The sequence below is a fragment of the Melopsittacus undulatus genome, chromosome 4 (genome assembly GCF_012275295.1).
Source record: "Melopsittacus undulatus isolate bMelUnd1 chromosome 4, bMelUnd1.mat.Z, whole genome shotgun sequence".
Classification (NCBI taxonomy): domain Eukaryota; kingdom Metazoa; phylum Chordata; class Aves; order Psittaciformes; family Psittaculidae; genus Melopsittacus; species Melopsittacus undulatus.
This window is the reverse complement of record NC_047530.1, coordinates 10,925,622-10,943,148: the sequence shown is the minus strand read 5'-3', so window position 1 is coordinate 10,943,148 and position 17,527 is coordinate 10,925,622. Positions and strand designations below refer to the sequence as shown.

Genomic DNA, 17,527 nt, shown 5'->3' with positions numbered 1-17,527 from the left:
TAACAGCTAGCCTTCACAAAGTAGCACTGTTTGAGACCTCAACCAACACAGAAACGAGTTACTAAGCAACTAAGAATGAAGTTCCAAATATGTAAACGTGGTAGTGAGGAATTCCGTTCTGCACAGCTTTCAATCTTATAAAAAGATCTACTCACTTAAACTCACTCACTGGAGATCAAGTTATGATAAATGAAACCTGTCCAGTTAAAAAAAACAAAATCAAAAACAGAAACAAAAACCAACAAACGACACAACAGAAAACCCGCCACACACAGACGCACTACCAGACATTACAACGCACGTATGGTATCCAAAACAGATGTCACAGAACAGAAAGCCAGAGTAAAAAGGTTCCTCCCCTTCGCAGCTGCTGCTATGGTCAGTGATAAAAAAATCAAAGCTCAGCTCAACAAGAACTGCTATTTCAGCCTGACCTACATTCTTCCTAGTTAAATCAGACTGAGAAACAACAGGCATTTGGCAGTTCTCTGGTTTTGTTTCAGGTCTGGATGCTGCCAGGAAGCACTGGCCCCACCAGGCTCCAGAGCTCCGCCTTCAAAGCCGAAGTTGAATTGTCAGTTTTCCTCCCAACAGCTTTTGCATTTAGGAAAGGTTTTGCAGTCAGGAGCCTTCAAATGCAAATATACAGACAGAAGATCTAAAATAGCTTCCCTGCTCCTATACTCACTCCCTGGGTTTTAACTGGCCATTGTCAGCAACAAGTCACTATAGTTAGATGCAAGGAGTGCCTCAGGAAGTCCAGTTAACTTCAGAAAAAGACTTTTTTTTTCTACGTGAAAAGTTATCTGATTTGTACTAGTTTTAAATACAACATAAGGAGTTCTCAAACCTTCCCAGACTGATGTATGTATAAAGATATTCGCACATAAAATATTAGAGCCATACCTGTCAGTTAATTAACTTTTGGCAATTTTCGTATTTCCTTTTGAAACACGTCTTAGGACACACAAGTCCAGTGAGGTATAGGTACATACCTGCTCCACACCCTTTGCTACAGGCATCTTGACTCCTGAACCAACTTCCTTGTCTTCAGCATGCTTGTTTTCCCAAGGCAGTTTGTTTTCAATTTTATATGTACTCAAGACTTTTCTTGAATGTGCTACTTGATTGGCACCCGCACTGTGAGAACTGGAATTCTGCAGAGCATCAACCTTCACCTCATACCCGCAGTAGCTGTGTGCGCTCCGAGTCCTGTCACACATCAAGAGCCAGTCTGTATCTGCTCCTGGGGGTAAACAGGACTCCCTGTTATGACAAGATGATGGCAAGGGCACAGCATACTCCACAAACCCTTGGTCAGTAAGCTTTGGCAAAATCTTCCTGGCCAGCCTAGCTTGCACTGCATGCATCAAACCATCCCCATTGTCTTTCAGTTCCACAGCATCCACCGCCTTGAAGAGAAGGGTGGTTTTGCCTGGGCCCATGGCAGACGCCAGCACAGCAAAAGCTTCCATGGCAGCATGCCGGACCCTGTGCTTGTTGTCCACCAGTGCTGGAGCAAGCTCAAACGCCAGCTTGCCCAGATCCAGCTCTTCACTCGGGTACGTGAGGAGGGCCACAATGCACATGTTGATCACCTCCTCACGGACTTTGGAGTTCTTGTGCTGCCGGTACTCCTGCTGCAGCAGCAAGTCCAGCACCTGCTGAGGACCCACTGCCTTCATGAGCCACCGGAGTAGGCGCCTGTAACCCTGCCGAACGGCCAGCTTGCTGTCCCCCAGGACTTTAGTAACAGCAGAGAACAGAGGCGTCAGGAAGTCCTTGACCCGGTTGTCCAGGCGCAGAGCCAGCAGACAGATCACCTCCAATGCTCCCAGCACCACCTTGAAGTTGAAGTCACTGAGGAGAGTGCAGAGAAGGCCGATGAACCCCAGGATGCTGGGGGCAGGCACGGAGGTCACCACGACCTGGCTGGCATCTTCAACCACCCTCTTCAGCTCCTCCACCGCTTGTGTACGGTTCCTGTAGTCCTCCTGATCCAGCAGGCGAGCGTGCAGTTCCGGCGCCAGCAGCCCGAACTTGAGGCCGGTGCCGCCGGGCTGAGAGGAGGGCAGCGGCGCCGTGCCCTCATCAACCGGCTGCTGACTGCCGGTGGGTGGCAAAGGCTCAGCTCCAGGCTCTTCCTCCCGCCTCCCGCGGGACACGGGGCCATCCAGCTGAGGGGCCAGGCTGCGGTACAGCTCACCGGCATCGCGGCAGTCAGTAGGGAAGCAGTCGCTCCCGCGGCGCCGCTCGCGTAGGGCTTTTCGACACAGCACCGGCCGCAGCCCCCACGGCAGCTCCACGGCGGCGGCGGCGGCGGCAGCAGCACTCCCCTCACCCGCCCTCACGGTGCGCTCGCGGCCGAGTCTTGGCGGGATCCCAGGGTCTGGGGGCACCTCCATATCGCGGGTGCACGGCGGCAGCATAACGGCCGCGACCATGCGCGGCACAGCACTAAGCCATCCCGGCAACCCCGCACGCTACAGCGCTGCCGTCGCTAAGAGACGGCCCGCACCGCGCCCGCGCGGGGGAAATTTCGGCGGAGGGCTGGCACACTCCTCACCACAGCCTCACCCCCACCCCGTCGCCGGCGCTGCGGAAAACGTGTGCGCCGCTGCAGAAGTCGAGAGCCGTGGAGTGGAGCCGTCGGTCGGTGACAGGCTGCGCCGCTGGCGCTACTGAAGCAGGGCCACCGTTCCCCCCACCTCTGCGACGTGAGGAGTGACACCGCCCGTGCCTGTGACGTCGTGGGTGCGTAGAACTTCCACGCCGCTGACTGGCAGACAGGGGCCTGCATGTAAAGTGATCAAACAATTAATTACACACAGGAGCTGCACATTATGATTGCTGATTTTGGAAAACCTAACTGATTTCAGGTTTAAGACTGCAACGTTAAAATAGAAAGCCACACAAACTTCCTTCTCCTTTCAGGACAGGCTTACCTTTTCAATGACAATCATCTTCTTGCCCTTAATCTGCATCACCCCAGATGCATAAGGCAGCACTCAGTCAAGACGAGTGCTTTATACATGCACGTATAAAGGCCACTTACTAATCACCACATCACCCTGCCTCTCTCCAAATACTGACACAGCTTTCCTATGTAAGATGAACAGTTTATTCCATATAAAGAAGTACATTCACATTTATTCAATTACCCTACTTAATACAAATGAATCACTTCTTTGCAAAAGAAATGTATGTTTAACTGTTCCCTCAAAGCCAAACTGAACCAGATTACGTGGTAACTCTGCAAGGAAAAGAATTCTTGTCCTCACTCAGTCCGTACGTAAGATGTTTAGATACCAGCAGAGGGCCACACACACCGTTCAGGCTAGCCCCTGACACTAGTCACTCACCCCCACGCAAGACTCATCAGATGCTTCCTCCTGCCCCTCAGGACAGAGTCCATCTTCCTCCCACTCTTCATTTGGATCTTCCTGCCAAACGCTGCTGCCCAGCCCTCCCCTCCTCCACAAACACCAGTCCAGCCTCACTGCCCAAAGCTCAGCCACAAGGCACTCCACTGGACCTTCTTCACATTTGAGCCAGACCATAATGACCTATGGCTTAAAGGTAATGCAGCACCCACATAGAAGACGGTAGCTTTAAGCTGTGAATCTATTTTGGATGAAGAACAGCGGGAGACTATCAGCCTCAATGCACTGGAGCGACTCCCACTCCTATTTCCCTTCAGTTCTCAGAGCAGAAGCAGATAAGTTTGACATTTAAAAAAGTCCCCACCCCACTCTGCATTGCCACAGATCCTTCCCACTGAAAGCCTGAAAAGAGAACAAAACGTTTGCTTTCACTTCAGCAAGTACAATGACAGGTTATCAATAACATAACAAGAGCAAAATTCTTGACAGGAAGGAAAAATCTCTTTACCGTATCTTTAGCAGCTTCAGTGCATGAGATAAAGAGTTCATGCGTCCCGAGTTCACCAAACCGAGTTACCTTGGTGTACTGTTAAAAAAAGTCCACATGGTCCACTCGGGAAGTTTTCTAGTAATTGTTTTTTAAAAGTAATTATTTCTGTTCTCATGGTATATAGCATCTGTCAATCCTAAACACATAATTTCTTTCCTTCAACAGAAACAGTTCATAAGTTCGCAACTTTATGTGGTAACTGCAGATTGCTGCATCTGCATCATTGAAAACAGCCACTACCATTCAGAGCTTATCTGTAAAGATGATAAAATCAGGGTGTCGGAGGTATGTCCCATACAAACAGCAGCCCCAACTCCTGAAAAGATTATACTTTAAAGGATGTTTACAGCTCTAAATTTTTGAGGAAAACGCAATTGTTTTTAAATATGCAACAATGCACAACCTAAAATTATTCTGGTATTTGACAGATGTTTTCGCCCTCTAGCCAATGCAGATGTATTCCAGGTTAAAAACCTAACCCCCAAATCCATGTTGTCTTCACATTAGGGGGAGAGTAAAAGAAAGAGGGAGGATGGTACTAAACTACCTCTGCACATGAGGCTTCAAATAAAATGTTAAAGTCTGCTTAGCAGTTTGCTTCCAACTCTAGGTGCTCTAAACCATCCTCGGAAACCAAGACATCCCCCAAACTCACTAAGGGTTACAGCTGCCGTGAGCAACTGGTTCCTGAAACTAGACAGATGCCCCTGTTCCAGGGAGCTGTAAAGGCAGCAGGCACAAAGCCAACACACGTCAAACACAGACAACCACGAAGCAGAGTAACTAGGTCTGATCGTTCCTAATATACATGATCCTGTCCAATTTTGGGGTAAAAATGCAAAGGCTATTTTACCACAGATTCAGTATTGTCCATTTGGAGTGGGCCAACTGGTACGTTAGTTCCATTAGTCCAGTTACTGAATTGTTGATTTATTTCTATGGGATTTCCCCATTTTTCCCATTCTTTCCTTGCTCTCTTCCACATATAACCCCCTTCACAAAGTAAATTTCCTATTGGTTTTACACCATTTTCTAAATTTTGCCAACAACTTTTTCCGATTATACCCGTTTGCAAGATCCATTGTTGTCTCCTTTTGTTTCCTTTTCGATTTTTCCAGATTGCAGGGTCGCTTATATTACTCTCCATTGCCTCCTAGGCCCATCTCTTTCCCTGGTTAGTTCCCCCACAAACATAGCAGTTAGTTACATTCAATGCTTTAGCTATATTTTCAGCAAGATTTACAAAGAGATTTTTAGCAACTGTGAGAATTTCATATTGGACTCCAGTTTCCATTTTATTATAGAAGGAATTGAATAATAAATGAAGTTGTATTGACTCTCTATATTTTTCTTTGATCTTAATACCAATAATCACACCTGGGTCTTCCCCAGTTCCATATATCTTAAGTCCAATTTTAGTTACTTGCTTCTGTTTCCAATTTTTCAAATCTATGAGAGTTAAATTTATTGGATTGCAGGCACAGGTTGTACAGTTATTGTTTGTTTGCATTCTTGCTATTGAAGCTTGTAAAGTCTTACATTAATAATCACATCCCCAGTCTGCAGTATCCCAGCATACACAAGACCATCCTTTTCCTCCACAGAGGTGTGATGACTGATACCTAGCTGTTTGATTAGGTACATAATCAGGATTTATATGACATTGGTATCCACCTGGGCAAATATATTTTGGTTGGCTACTATAGTACCGCCTCCACTCTAAACTTCCACGATTAGTATCTAAATCATCATCTATAATATCACATGCATCAAAAATCATTGGCGATGAGGTACTTAAATTGGTTATAACTTCACTTATTCCAATTAATCTCTCTTCTTCTGAATTTGTTCTCATTTCTACCCAATACAAGGTTGGAAGTTCCTTTGGATCATAACACACAGTTTTGCTTGTTTTTCCTGACACAATTCATACTGGGTTTGATTATATATGCAACTGCCTATCTTTGTTCCTTTGCATTCATAAACAGTGTGATATACCAAGGTTTTAGAGGTTATCCTCCCTCGTTTAGCTGTGGTAATACATTCACTACAGTTGTTGTGAATGTTTTTAAAAGCCACGGCATTTTCCCATATGGTTCCTATCAGAACCGACACCAAAAGAGGTCCGGTCAGGATCATAGTGCTCAGCGGTCACAGCCCCAGGGGTTGCAGCCCTCGGCAGACCTTTTCAGCTGCAGCACTGATTCCCTCCGGTCTTGCCCTCTCTGGTAGGTTAAAGGTATATTCCCCGTCGGCTACTATGGCAGTAGTATTTGACCCACAACAACTGTTCCAACGAAGTGGTAATTTCACACCGAATGCAAAAAGAACTGTAACTGATTTCTCAAAAATTGTTCATGGTCTCCCCTATGAGTAATAATATACTTCAAACAATTGGGACACTTGGCTCTAATATACAAATTGCAGTGTTTGCATATAGGAGGACATGGACTAGTACTGGCCCTTCTCCTATGGTTTCTTAAAATAATTTCAACTATATCTTCATTTCCCATACCAGATTTACAGGAGTCAATATGAATTCCCTCAGTTACTTATCCAAGTCCTCTAGAGGGTCAGCTTGGCGTCTCTGGGTTCAGTCACAACTTTCCATTCTTTTATGGGTCCTTTTACTCGAGACGCATGTGTCCACCTTTTGTCAGCAGTTCTTATCGCCGTTTCTGTAGTTAAAAGAACAAGAAATGGTCCCTCCCAACGAGGCGATAAACTCTCTTCTTTTCAACTTTTTATTAGTATCCTGTCACTCTAGTTCTAATTCATTCACCGGAGCCGCCCCATGGGCCTCCCCCCAGGGCAGTCTCACTTCCAGAGTCCAGACTCCCCATAGCACACACACAGATCCGGTTCCACAGAAGAGCCTACTCCCCCACCTCTGCTCAACATTCCTTCTCCACCAGTTTCAAAGCAACCACTTTCTTTTTATACACTTTCCACATTTCCTCCTTTACTCCCGGTCCACATTTATCCAACAGCCCTTCAGTCCCATCTGTCAACATGTCTGTTTCCACTTGTTTGCCTACCCCGGCACCCATCCCATGCTCAAACACAGGAGCTGCTCGAGCTACCCTCCTTTCCCTTTGGTCTTCCTTATCTTTAAACATCTTTCCCTAGTATCACGATCTGAACAACATCTCTTCAGCTTAGCTTTGAATTTTTCCTGTCCTTTTCCAAAGCCAAAATTAAGGGATCAGGAAGAGGTATATGAATTTTGCACTCTGTCACATCTGCATACATTACTTCATTCCATTTTCATTGCCACCTCAAAAACAACATTAATTATGACAATGTATCATAATTCAAAGTTCCATTTTAGGCCATTTTTCCTGATCTTCTAAAGTGTGTGAAGGTCAGCATTGGTTACAATATTTTACCAACCTTTTCTTGTTTACAGAGGCCCCAGAAGACCCTCTCAGTTCTTTCCAATGTGCCAAAATGTAACCCAATGGGCTTTTCTTCAGAATTTCCTTGTTTTGACCGGCTCCCATTTCAGCCAATCTTTTACAAATCTCAATAGCTTCTCTTCCTCAGTGCTCTGCAAATGCACTTATGAAAATGAGAGCACCTACAGACAAGTTGCATGATATTCTTAAGGGGATCAGTACAATAATATCTCTGGGTTCTGCAGATCAGCTCCCCTGTTGTTAGATCATAGTTTTGGTTACAGCAAAATTTCCTTTGCAATCATGCCTCTTCAAATTTTCTTTGATACTTTTTTACGAACCCTTTCCCAGTTTTCCTTTTTACCCTCCCAGAGGTCCTCCAGAACTTTTGTGGCTTTTTCCACAAAATAATAATTTTATTTCTGTTCTCAGAGAATTACCGATTGGTTATCTATAATTCCCGACCCGCCAGTGTTTCATAAGAAACCCCGAGCAATATCTGCCCCACTGGCACTCTGCATGTCTGTAAAAGTGGAATCTGCACCGAGAGCACTGCCACAGTATCCAAGCAAAAATGCTACACGTCACATACAGCTACACTCTCACAAGGCACACCGGGATTTTCTGAGCTACTTAATGGCTGTACACACACAAGAAGATATACAGGACAGAAAAACGCAGCGAGAGGGGCAGCCGGACACTCCCCCTCCCCCTCCCCCCTTTTCTAAGCTGCTCACCCAGACAGGACACAGAGGTTTACACAGAAAGGAGAGCGGGAGGGGCAGCCAGGCCCCACCGCTCACAGACAGGACACACAGGTTTACACAGAAAGGAGAGCGGGAGGGGCAGCCAGGCCCCACCGCTCACAGACAGGACACACAGGACCAAAAAATACAGACGCTTCGTCCGTCTCCGGCCGCTCTCCTCGCGGAGACCGCGGACTAGGACTCCACATTCACTTCGTAGCTCTGCTACGTCTCAGTCACACAGAAACACAGCGTACCAGGTTCAAACTTAAGCAGAGGAAGTTTAGATTGGATATAAGGAAGAAGGTCTTTATTGTAAGGGTGGTGAGGCACTGGAATGGGTTGCCCAGGGAAGTTGTGAATGCTCCATCCCTGGCGGTGTTCAAGGCCAGGGTGGACAGGGCCTTGGGTGACATGGTTTAGCATAAGGGAGTTGGGGGAGCGAAGGGGGGCAGTGAATGAACGAGCTGTGTGTGGACTTCATTTAAACCACGACACTGCCACAAAACCAGTAACCGCCAGGCCGCCGCACACTTGCCGCCGCTGGGCCTCAGGAAGAGCGCACTGCACCTGCTCCGCTCCCCCTCCCGCTCCCCAAATGGCGCCGATCCCTGTTCTCCCGTTCCCGCCTTCCCCCCCCCCCCCCCCCCCCCCAGGGAAAGCGGCGGCCTCGGAGCGCTACAGAAATAAATTCCTTTATTTGCATCAGGCTCCTGTGTAAAACGCGACAGTAACGGAGGTGGGGGACGGGGCGGGTACCAAGGTCTCTGCTTTACCAGTGCTTCCGGGGGAAAGTGTGAAATATACAGGAATGATTCGTGTCAGGAATTTAGGCGTCCTTGTCCCCATTGCACTTGGTGTGAAACCAGCCCTCCTTTGTGACCGTGATTATCATAAGTACTCCTGTCAATAAGGAGAAACAAAGGGGATAATCTCTCCTAATCAATCGCTTTGTTTTTCAAAGGGGACTTCCGTTTAACGGTTTGATTGGCCTAAGGAGATTAGATAACCAAGAGATACATTTTGTTACAGGATGTTGCAAACTTGGGTACTAGGCAAATAACCATATAAGGTATAGAACAAAATGTTAAGACTACGCTAAGCTTGTAAGCATTTTTCTGTTAATACATTACTAAGAAAATTCAACAACGTCTTCACTGGAGAAAGACCCCAGCAAACAAGAAAAGAACAAAGGAAAGGGGCCACGTCGACTTTCGGGTAAAGAATACAACAGGATTGGCTAAAACCCAAGACTCAGAAGTATAAGAGACTATACTCCAAAGATCCCGGTGTGCGTTGCTGGTGGAGCGGAGACTCCCCTGCGCACCCAGCGCTGTTTTGCTTATTGCCTCTTTTAAATTTCTAATCAATTGTAAATAAAATCGATTGGGACAAAACCCGGTTTTTGGTAAATTCTTATAACAAAATGAAAGGGAAAAGGCTCTTTTTCCTCACAGCGAGCCCGTGCTTCCTTGCGAGCTGGTGGAGCCGTGTGTTCCATACCGATGAGCATGCACAGCCAGCAAGCAACGTTACAGTACCGTACCAGCAGGCACAGCACGCGAATACCGCACAACTGCAGAGGGGAGTTATAAAAATACACATTCTTCATAACTGCCACACCAAACCCTGCTGTGCTATTTAACTGTCTCCAGGATTTTCTTCCACTTACCAATGTAAAGCTCGGTGCTAAAACCAAGTCAAAACATGTCAGATGTATTTATTCATTAACCATCTATTACTAGACCTAGGGCGCTGTGCCGTGGCTTCTAGTGAAGGAGAGCAGGGGTGACTTCCCCATCCCAGCACCTTCCATGCTCTTCCAGTGACGACCTTTCTCCACTACAGACACCAGCACAATAAAAGAACAGGAGATGGTGTGGAGTGTTTCCACATTAACAGCAGTCCATCTGTCCTAGCAGCTGATGGAGCTTCATGCACGCACAGGAATCATTACTTTAGCTTTCTGCCTCCAAAAGTTCTTCTAAAGTCTTCTTGATGTGTGGTGACTGAGCTGCAGCACAAGTTAAGAGACGTGGTCCCATCTGTGCAAAAAGTGCTTTTGACAGTTTTGCTGTGGCTGTCCGAATGTTCCCTCCAGTCCCAGGCAAAGAGCCACTGTTCGTCATGTTTTCCAGAAGGTGCCAAAGGACAACTAGAACTTTCTGCTCCACACTCTTAGGCTTCCGTGGGTATAACTCCCTCACAATATCTGCAAGAAAGACAGCAGGTCATCAGTGGGTGTTTGAAGACTATCTTTAAAGATGTGATGCCCTGCTCTGAGAAGTGTTTAAAATCACTTTATGTCAAATCATCTTTGCAAGCACTAATGAAGGAATGCTCACTACGCAAGACCTTCTCTGTTGCAACACCATCAGCACTCTGATAAAAAATACCAGCTTTGCCTGCAAACACCCCTTTTAGCCTCTCTCAGGAGTTCACACAGTTGTAATTGTTATACACCTGAGCGTAAATTCTTGACCTGCACACAGGAAACACCCAAACAAACAATGAATAATGTTTATAAAATATACTTTAAAATAAATAAAACTTAATGTTTCCCTTTGTAATTTTTGATATTAAAGCAACTGAGAAATATATGTCTAACTTGATGCACAATGTGTGAGAATTAAAATACATACACATGAAAAACATTATTATCTAAATATTTTCAGTCTTTTAGGAAATCAGGTCAAGTGTTGGTATCTGAAGTATGACCTCCTTTGCTGAACACAAACTCATCCTTACCAGATTTCAGCTTGTCTGAGAGCTATACAAAACATACACACACACAGTCAGTCAAATACTCTGATAGTAAAGTATAACCTCTTGAGCTACAGCAATGCTTGTTTCATGTAGCTTTGCAGTCAGAATAGTCGCATGGTAGGCAGACAAACATGTAACGAAGTTCAGACCTTCCATTTTCTTCTCCCTATGTAAAAAACAAACAAAAAATAATTCAAATGCAATTAAGTAACTCAATTTGCATTTTTAATAAAAATATTAAACCCTGGAATTCCAAGAAACAAAATGGCAAGCAAATCAGATTGTAAAATTAAACAATGGCATATCATGTACAAAATTCTTTCAACGTGAGTCTTTCTTTTAATGCAGTAGCAGGAGTATTTTAGCATACGAGTCTCTCCATTCTTTCCTACAGTTCTGATCACAGCTTGCACCAGTGGCAATTGAAGCATTAGTTTCCTTCCCTGAGTTGAAAAGGTAGCAGCACTGTAGCCCCATTTCACCAGTCACAGCCCACTGAAGCCTTATATTCTAGAGGAAGTGACAGGAAGATATTGATGGGGGCCCTCTCCTGATCAATGCTTAAACTTACACAGGTCCACAAGCTTCTGAAAGCTTATCTATCAAGCCTCAATTTACAATAGCCACAGTTTCATCTAGGTTTAGACTGAAAAAAAACTTTTTTTCTTTTTTTCTCATAGATGACTTGCAATCCTTCTCACTACTTTTTATGTTATGTCCTTTTTGCCGTTTTATTTTGGGGTTTTTGTTTGTTTGTTTTTAAAGTTATCAAAATAAACGCCTTCTACATTACATCCAGGTTGCAGGCAGATGTTTACACCTACCAGTCATCTGCAGCTAGAAGTGTCAAGGCTTCTGTCAGTGCCGTTTCCGGCTTTGAGAAGGGCAACAGTTCCGATGTGTTCATTAATCCTGTGACTGATGGCCTCCTTTCTTTACAGTATTCTTGTGCCCTAACAGAAATTTCATCTGGGAAGTCAAGAAGCACAAGAAATAATTAGCATAATATGAAAACACTAATTCATTCCAAGGAAGAAAATATAAGAAGTTTGAGATATAGACTGCTGCTACTAAGGGACCAGGTTTCCAAAAGGACAGCTTTCCTAGTTACAACCTTGATCACTCACTCATTCATTCATGCGAATTAATTTTTTTTCAAACAGTCACCACTTTAAAGAGTGACAAACACAGAAACAGTGGATTGCCTAGTGCAGAACTAAATGCACACGTTGATGAATTCAAATCCCTTTCACCACCACCCCAAAATTACTAACCTTCTACAGCACCTCAGGGCTGTCTGTTGTACAAATAACTCATAATAAACCCAAGTGTACTTTGGAACTGCCCCTACTCCACAAGTCCAAATATTTTAATAGTATTTAGTTAACTTAAACAGCTTACTAGATTGTAGAAAGGCTGGACATTTTGCCTTCTTGAAGCTGGATGTTATTTTTAATGAAGGATTCAAGGCCACATTTTCTAATGACAAGGATACATTTCTTGATGTTAATATATCCCCACAGAGATTTAACTCTAGAAAATAGTAGGAAATGTCTAAACTACAACAACAACTAACCGGAAGAAACAAACAAACAAAACAAAAATACCCACAAGTATTCCCAGTCCTAATTTGTCTTCTGAAATTTTTCTTAACTAGTCTTTCAAATATTTCCCATAAGCACTTTATTCTCCACCATTTGCTTTATAAGGCTGACAACAAATGACTAAGGAGTAAACTACAGTGTAAAATTAATTCTAGCTAATACCCTATTCACACTAAACAGTCGCAATTGCTTTTGTAGTTATCACAGAATTTTCGTGTCCATTTCAGCAGCATTGAAAAGTGTGTTATTCAAGACAAACACTAATTCTCACTTTCTGCTGTCTTTATCTCTGGTTCATTTGGTTCAAGGTTTTCCCCAGGTTTTTGATCCTTTCCTCCAAGGTCTTTGACAACCTGATATTCTTTATGATTGTATTCCTTTTCTTTTCTTCCATTCCGCTTCATCTTATCCTGGGCACATTTTGACAACGCAACTCTATTCTGAAAAAAATTAATTCACCCATTATAATATGCAATATAGCGCACAAATTACTCAATAACTTACCCTAGTTGTTTATATTGTCTAAGGTAAGCATGGAAAATTATTATTTTCACCCTTATTCTACAGAGCAAGAGGAAATCATTCACACAGATATTAAATCCAAGCCCCAAAAGCGCTGACTGCATGCCTTTTGCACAGTAAATGGTCCTACAAGCACTTTAGGCACTGGGAGCTGCTCTTAGGTCTCCCCAGATCTTTCTCTTCTCCAGGCTAAAGAACTGCAGCTCTCTCAGCCTGTCTCTATAGCAGAGATGCTCCAGCTTTGTGGAGAGCATCCTTGTGGCCTCATCCGGACTTGCTCCAACAGGGCCGTGTCCTTCTTACATTGGGGTCCCTGAAGTCACAATAGTGAGAACAGAAGCTGTATAAAGGCCCACAGTTTTGCACTGGTACTACAGTAACTGAAAAAATTACGACTTCAGCTCTGAAAAAAGCAAGGGAAACTAAGATGTCTGGAACATGGGAAGTGTGCTTCCACATCAGTTTTTATTGCTTTATCTAGCGTCTATCAGACACCCAATGGTATCTCACAGAAATCTGCTTACTGGTGACAGTGTCACAAAACTTAAGTCAGAAACATTATTTTCTGGCTATCGATTGGAAAAAAAAAAAACTCCACAATTTATATGCTGTATATATTTAAACTAACCTCTTCCTGGTCCACTTCCTCACCATCCACAGTTAACTCTGAAAGATCAGCTGCTGCAAGCTTCCCATCTGCTTTATTCAGCCTCATGTCCTTGCACTCTTCCTTTCTCTGCTTTGTCAAATTTAATTCAACCTTATCTGGCAGCAGGCGGGGAATGGGAGGGATGGGTTTTGTCCCATTCAGGGGCCTGCAGGGGGCTGGCTGCCTCACCAGGATGGGTTTCAGCTGCAGAGGAGCACGTTTCTCCTGCAAATTCTCCCCTGGAGGAGACACAAGCAGAAGTCAGTCCTTTGCAGGGGTGGGCAGGATTACAGCACACACCAGAATAAACTTGATGTGTCATTTCTATATTACACCAGAAAACACCCTTTACAATGAGCTGAGCGTTAAGAAAAGAAAAAAACCCACACAATTTAATTTACTATTATAAATACATTTCAACAACATCTTGTTTGGTACCTTTAAAAAGTAGTTGGCTTCCTTAATTAAGAAAAAAGAATAGTGCCCTGACAAACTGTCCTGTAAGCTGCTGTAATGACAATAAAGTTACTGCAAAGAAACAGGAAAAAAAACCCAAATGAAATGCGTATGGACAACATACACAAAATCAGCAAGTGATGAGCACACAAGCTATTTTTAATCTAATACTAGATTGCCTTTAGTAAGTATTTGAAAGAAAAAGCTAAATTGGTAAAGCAACTGTAATTAAATCAAAGCTATTTCAGGTTAAGCAAAATCTACACGAGGTCTTCAAAGACAGTAAATCAGACCATGAACAGCAGTCTCTGCCACTAGCTGTCAGCATAAATTGGGAGGAAATCTGCACAGGTTCTACTTATTAGAGACATAGTTGTTTGTCAGCAGGTTTTATAGAGCTCTTCTGAGTGCGGAGAATTCCATATTTCCATTTCCAAATGCAAATAAAGAGGCAAGAAGGCCAAATGCAATGAGTAATATTCTTCTTGCATAGGTACTGCGTAGTGCTTTCTTGAAAAGCACTAGATGTGAAGGTTTGTTTTTATCTTAGTTTGAAGAAAAACTTTTCCCGGATTACAATAAAAAGATAGAGCTGTAGCATATTATGCTTTATGACAAGGCTTGAAGACTTGACTTTTTATGAGAAGCCTCCAGTGATGTGGCTAGACTAATGAGCCTATCAAGCTCTCATGCTTTTAATTGCAATTGGGGCGTTTCATAATTCCCCATTTACCTGCCACTGTCGGTTTTCTGACCACTTGAGGTCACTCAGAATGAAAGGTGAGATGTTTTCCCGTTATGTTGCCAACCTTCCCTACCTGTATTGTCTCCTGACTTTTGACTGAGAAGCTGTTTCTGTGAGCTAGGCTTAAGCAGTCCTTCAAAGCTTTTAAGAAGCCAGGAATTGAGAACTTCATGGTATTACCTTGTGACTTCCTTGGAGAGTCAGCTGGGGAGGAGACGTGCTTTGGGCTGTTCCTGGGTGATGACAGAGGGCAAGTTGGCAGAGTGAAGGTGTCCTGGCTTGCATTAGGACCTTGGAAGGGCACTGTATTCTCTGCTTGATTGCAAAAACTTCTCTGGGTCTTGCTGGAAAAATTTAGGCTGGTACAACCTAAGCAAAGAAAAAAGAAAATAGTACTTGTGGCAATTAGCCTCTTTGACAGCTCTTGTAATAAAAGAACACACCATCTTCACAGTCCAAAACTGAAGGTCAGCATCCTACCCACACAAACAAACAAATCTGCTACCTTTATTTTGCAAATTGCATTGTCCCCCAAAACATCAATTTCCTTTTTTGCATTTGATCAAACGAGTTTACGACTAAGCTGTTTCCCAGTCATGTTTTAAAGAACTAGATTCTGAAAACAAATTATGCAAGAGGATTGAACAGTTCTGTTGCTTGCTGCTCCACATCCCGAGGCTGCATCGCATAAAATTTGCAACCATCACTCTCAAAACTCAGTGATACAAGAGTACAAATAAAGCACAAATGTTATAAATCCTACTCCCTTAAAAAAAAAACCAAACCATAAATTTCTTTTCTTCCCCCACCAAAAGCAGTAGATCAACAATAGAAAGATAAGCGTAGATGTGGAACTATACCATTTTAAGTGTTTCCCATAAAAAGCAGACACATGTTCCCCCACATGCACTTAAGCTTTTAACTATGCAAGTGAAAATGAGGACAAGTTTTAACAAAGTTCCTGATGGCCTCTGGCAGGATCATTGCATGCTAGGCCACCTCAGCAGTCTTGTTGAGAGAACAGCCCTGCAAGCAATTCCACTGGCACAACCAGAAGAATGGTAAAGCATAACCTGGGAATGAGAGCAAGTGACAACGTGAGTCACACTCAGAGAGCCTGCTAGTCATCTGTGTCACTCCAAAGCAAATCACTCAATTGTGCTTTTAGTTACAGCACAAAAAAAAATCTCTTCACAAATCAGACCGCTACAAGCTCTCTGTCTCCTGCTCCTGCTGCTTTCCAAAGCTACAGCATCCCAGTGCTCTCCAGATACCCCAAGGCAGCCAAACTAAGACAGCCAAATCAGGTGTGGGTTGTATTACTGAAGAAAGGCTCAGTTAATAGTAATATGTGGCATAAAAACTGTTTGCGGAGATACAAATCAGCAAGTGTGGGCAAAGTACCTGCCAGTCTTCTGAAGACCAAGGCTAAGAGAAGAGAACATTAACTACAGTTAGAGAGGCAAAAAACAAGGAAGAAATTTCTCCTTTGTTCCCATAGGAACAAAAAAGTGTCTAGAGTCCACCAGTGGCTAGCAGCAAATGAAGTTCCTACATATCTTCCACCAAGACTGTCAGATCTACTCCCTGTACAACACATCTGGACTGCTCAAAGCATCTTTGTCCATAGATTTGGTATCATTACCATCTATTCATAGACTCACAGAATCAAGTGTGGTTTGGATTGGAAGAGACCTTAAAGCTCACCTAGTTTCAGCCCCGTGCCATATGCAGGGACACCTGCCATAGAGCAGTCTCAACTCCCTAGTCTCACTTTTGTAGCTAGTAGCAAAACCCACCTAACACAGCAGCATCCTGGGTTTGTGTCTAGTGAAAACTATAGAGAGACGACCACAGATTAAAAGAATTAAAAGCTTTGCATGCACCAACACAGTGTCTCTGCAGCACACCAAGCTCATTTTCCCGTACCTGCTGTGCTCAGCAGACAGGAGTACCCTGTGCCTCATCCTGCACAAGTTTCTGCTGAGAAACCCTGCCTGCCCCCACACCTCAGAGGGGACCAATGGGGGTATATTAACCAGGGCAAGGCTCAGCCTTGACCCCTGCTGTTAAACAGTTGGGACTGATCTGACCTATAACAGTAACAGAACTCTAAAAATCAACTCTTCAAAAAAAATTCCAATTCTGTTACAGTGCCACCTTCTGCCCAGCACCCTGACATAGGCAGATACCAGAGGTGTGAGTTGCAAATTAAAACCACAAATGAAAAGCACTGCACAGGAGGGAGGCACAATTTGTCTGAATAGGGATGGAACAACGTTCTAGCAATAGGTTGTTTTTTTTCCTTAAGGCAGCATAGAAATAGAGACTTTTCCAAAGTAACATGCACTGACTTATGTGATACAGTTAGAACTCATATACCTTTGTCTTGCTGACAGTTACTTAATCCTAAAAATTGTAGATCAGATTCTACACTACCACTCTTTCCACGTGTCTGTGTGTATCCAAGTTTTCCACATTTCCCTGATATTTGCGGCTGATGAGAGCCCACAGGACCTTTCAAAAGAAAAACACAAGTAACTAAATAGATACTTAATATATGGTACTCAACAAAAAAAATAGTCAATAATATTTAATAATGCATTAAGGACTTCATCTAAATTTCAGTGTAAAATACAACTGTTTTTAAAGTACTGAACTCAAGAGTTTCTAAGCAACCTCGTAATAGTGTTCATAAGCACAGACTG

General features: G+C 43.7%; 1 protein-coding gene across 4 annotated transcripts in view; it reads right to left on the bottom strand.

Annotated features, from left to right (window-relative positions):
- LOC117436045 (TOG array regulator of axonemal microtubules protein 1-like) overlaps positions 1-17,527 on the bottom strand; it is a 54,056-nt gene that overhangs the window by 25,608 nt on the left and 10,921 nt on the right. For 2 of the 4 annotated variants that reach the window (XM_034061766.1, XM_034061768.1), the window contains exon 1: positions 996-2,720. In XM_034061766.1, coding sequence (XP_033917657.1) covers positions 996-2,444 — 1,449 coding nt within the window. In that variant the 5' untranslated portion in view covers positions 2,445-2,720. Of the gene's footprint in view, positions 1-995; positions 2,721-13,597; positions 13,858-14,999; positions 15,189-17,201; positions 17,337-17,527 lie in introns of those variants that run through there. The other 2 variants (XM_034061765.1, XM_034061767.1) reach the window with 2 other exon arrangements.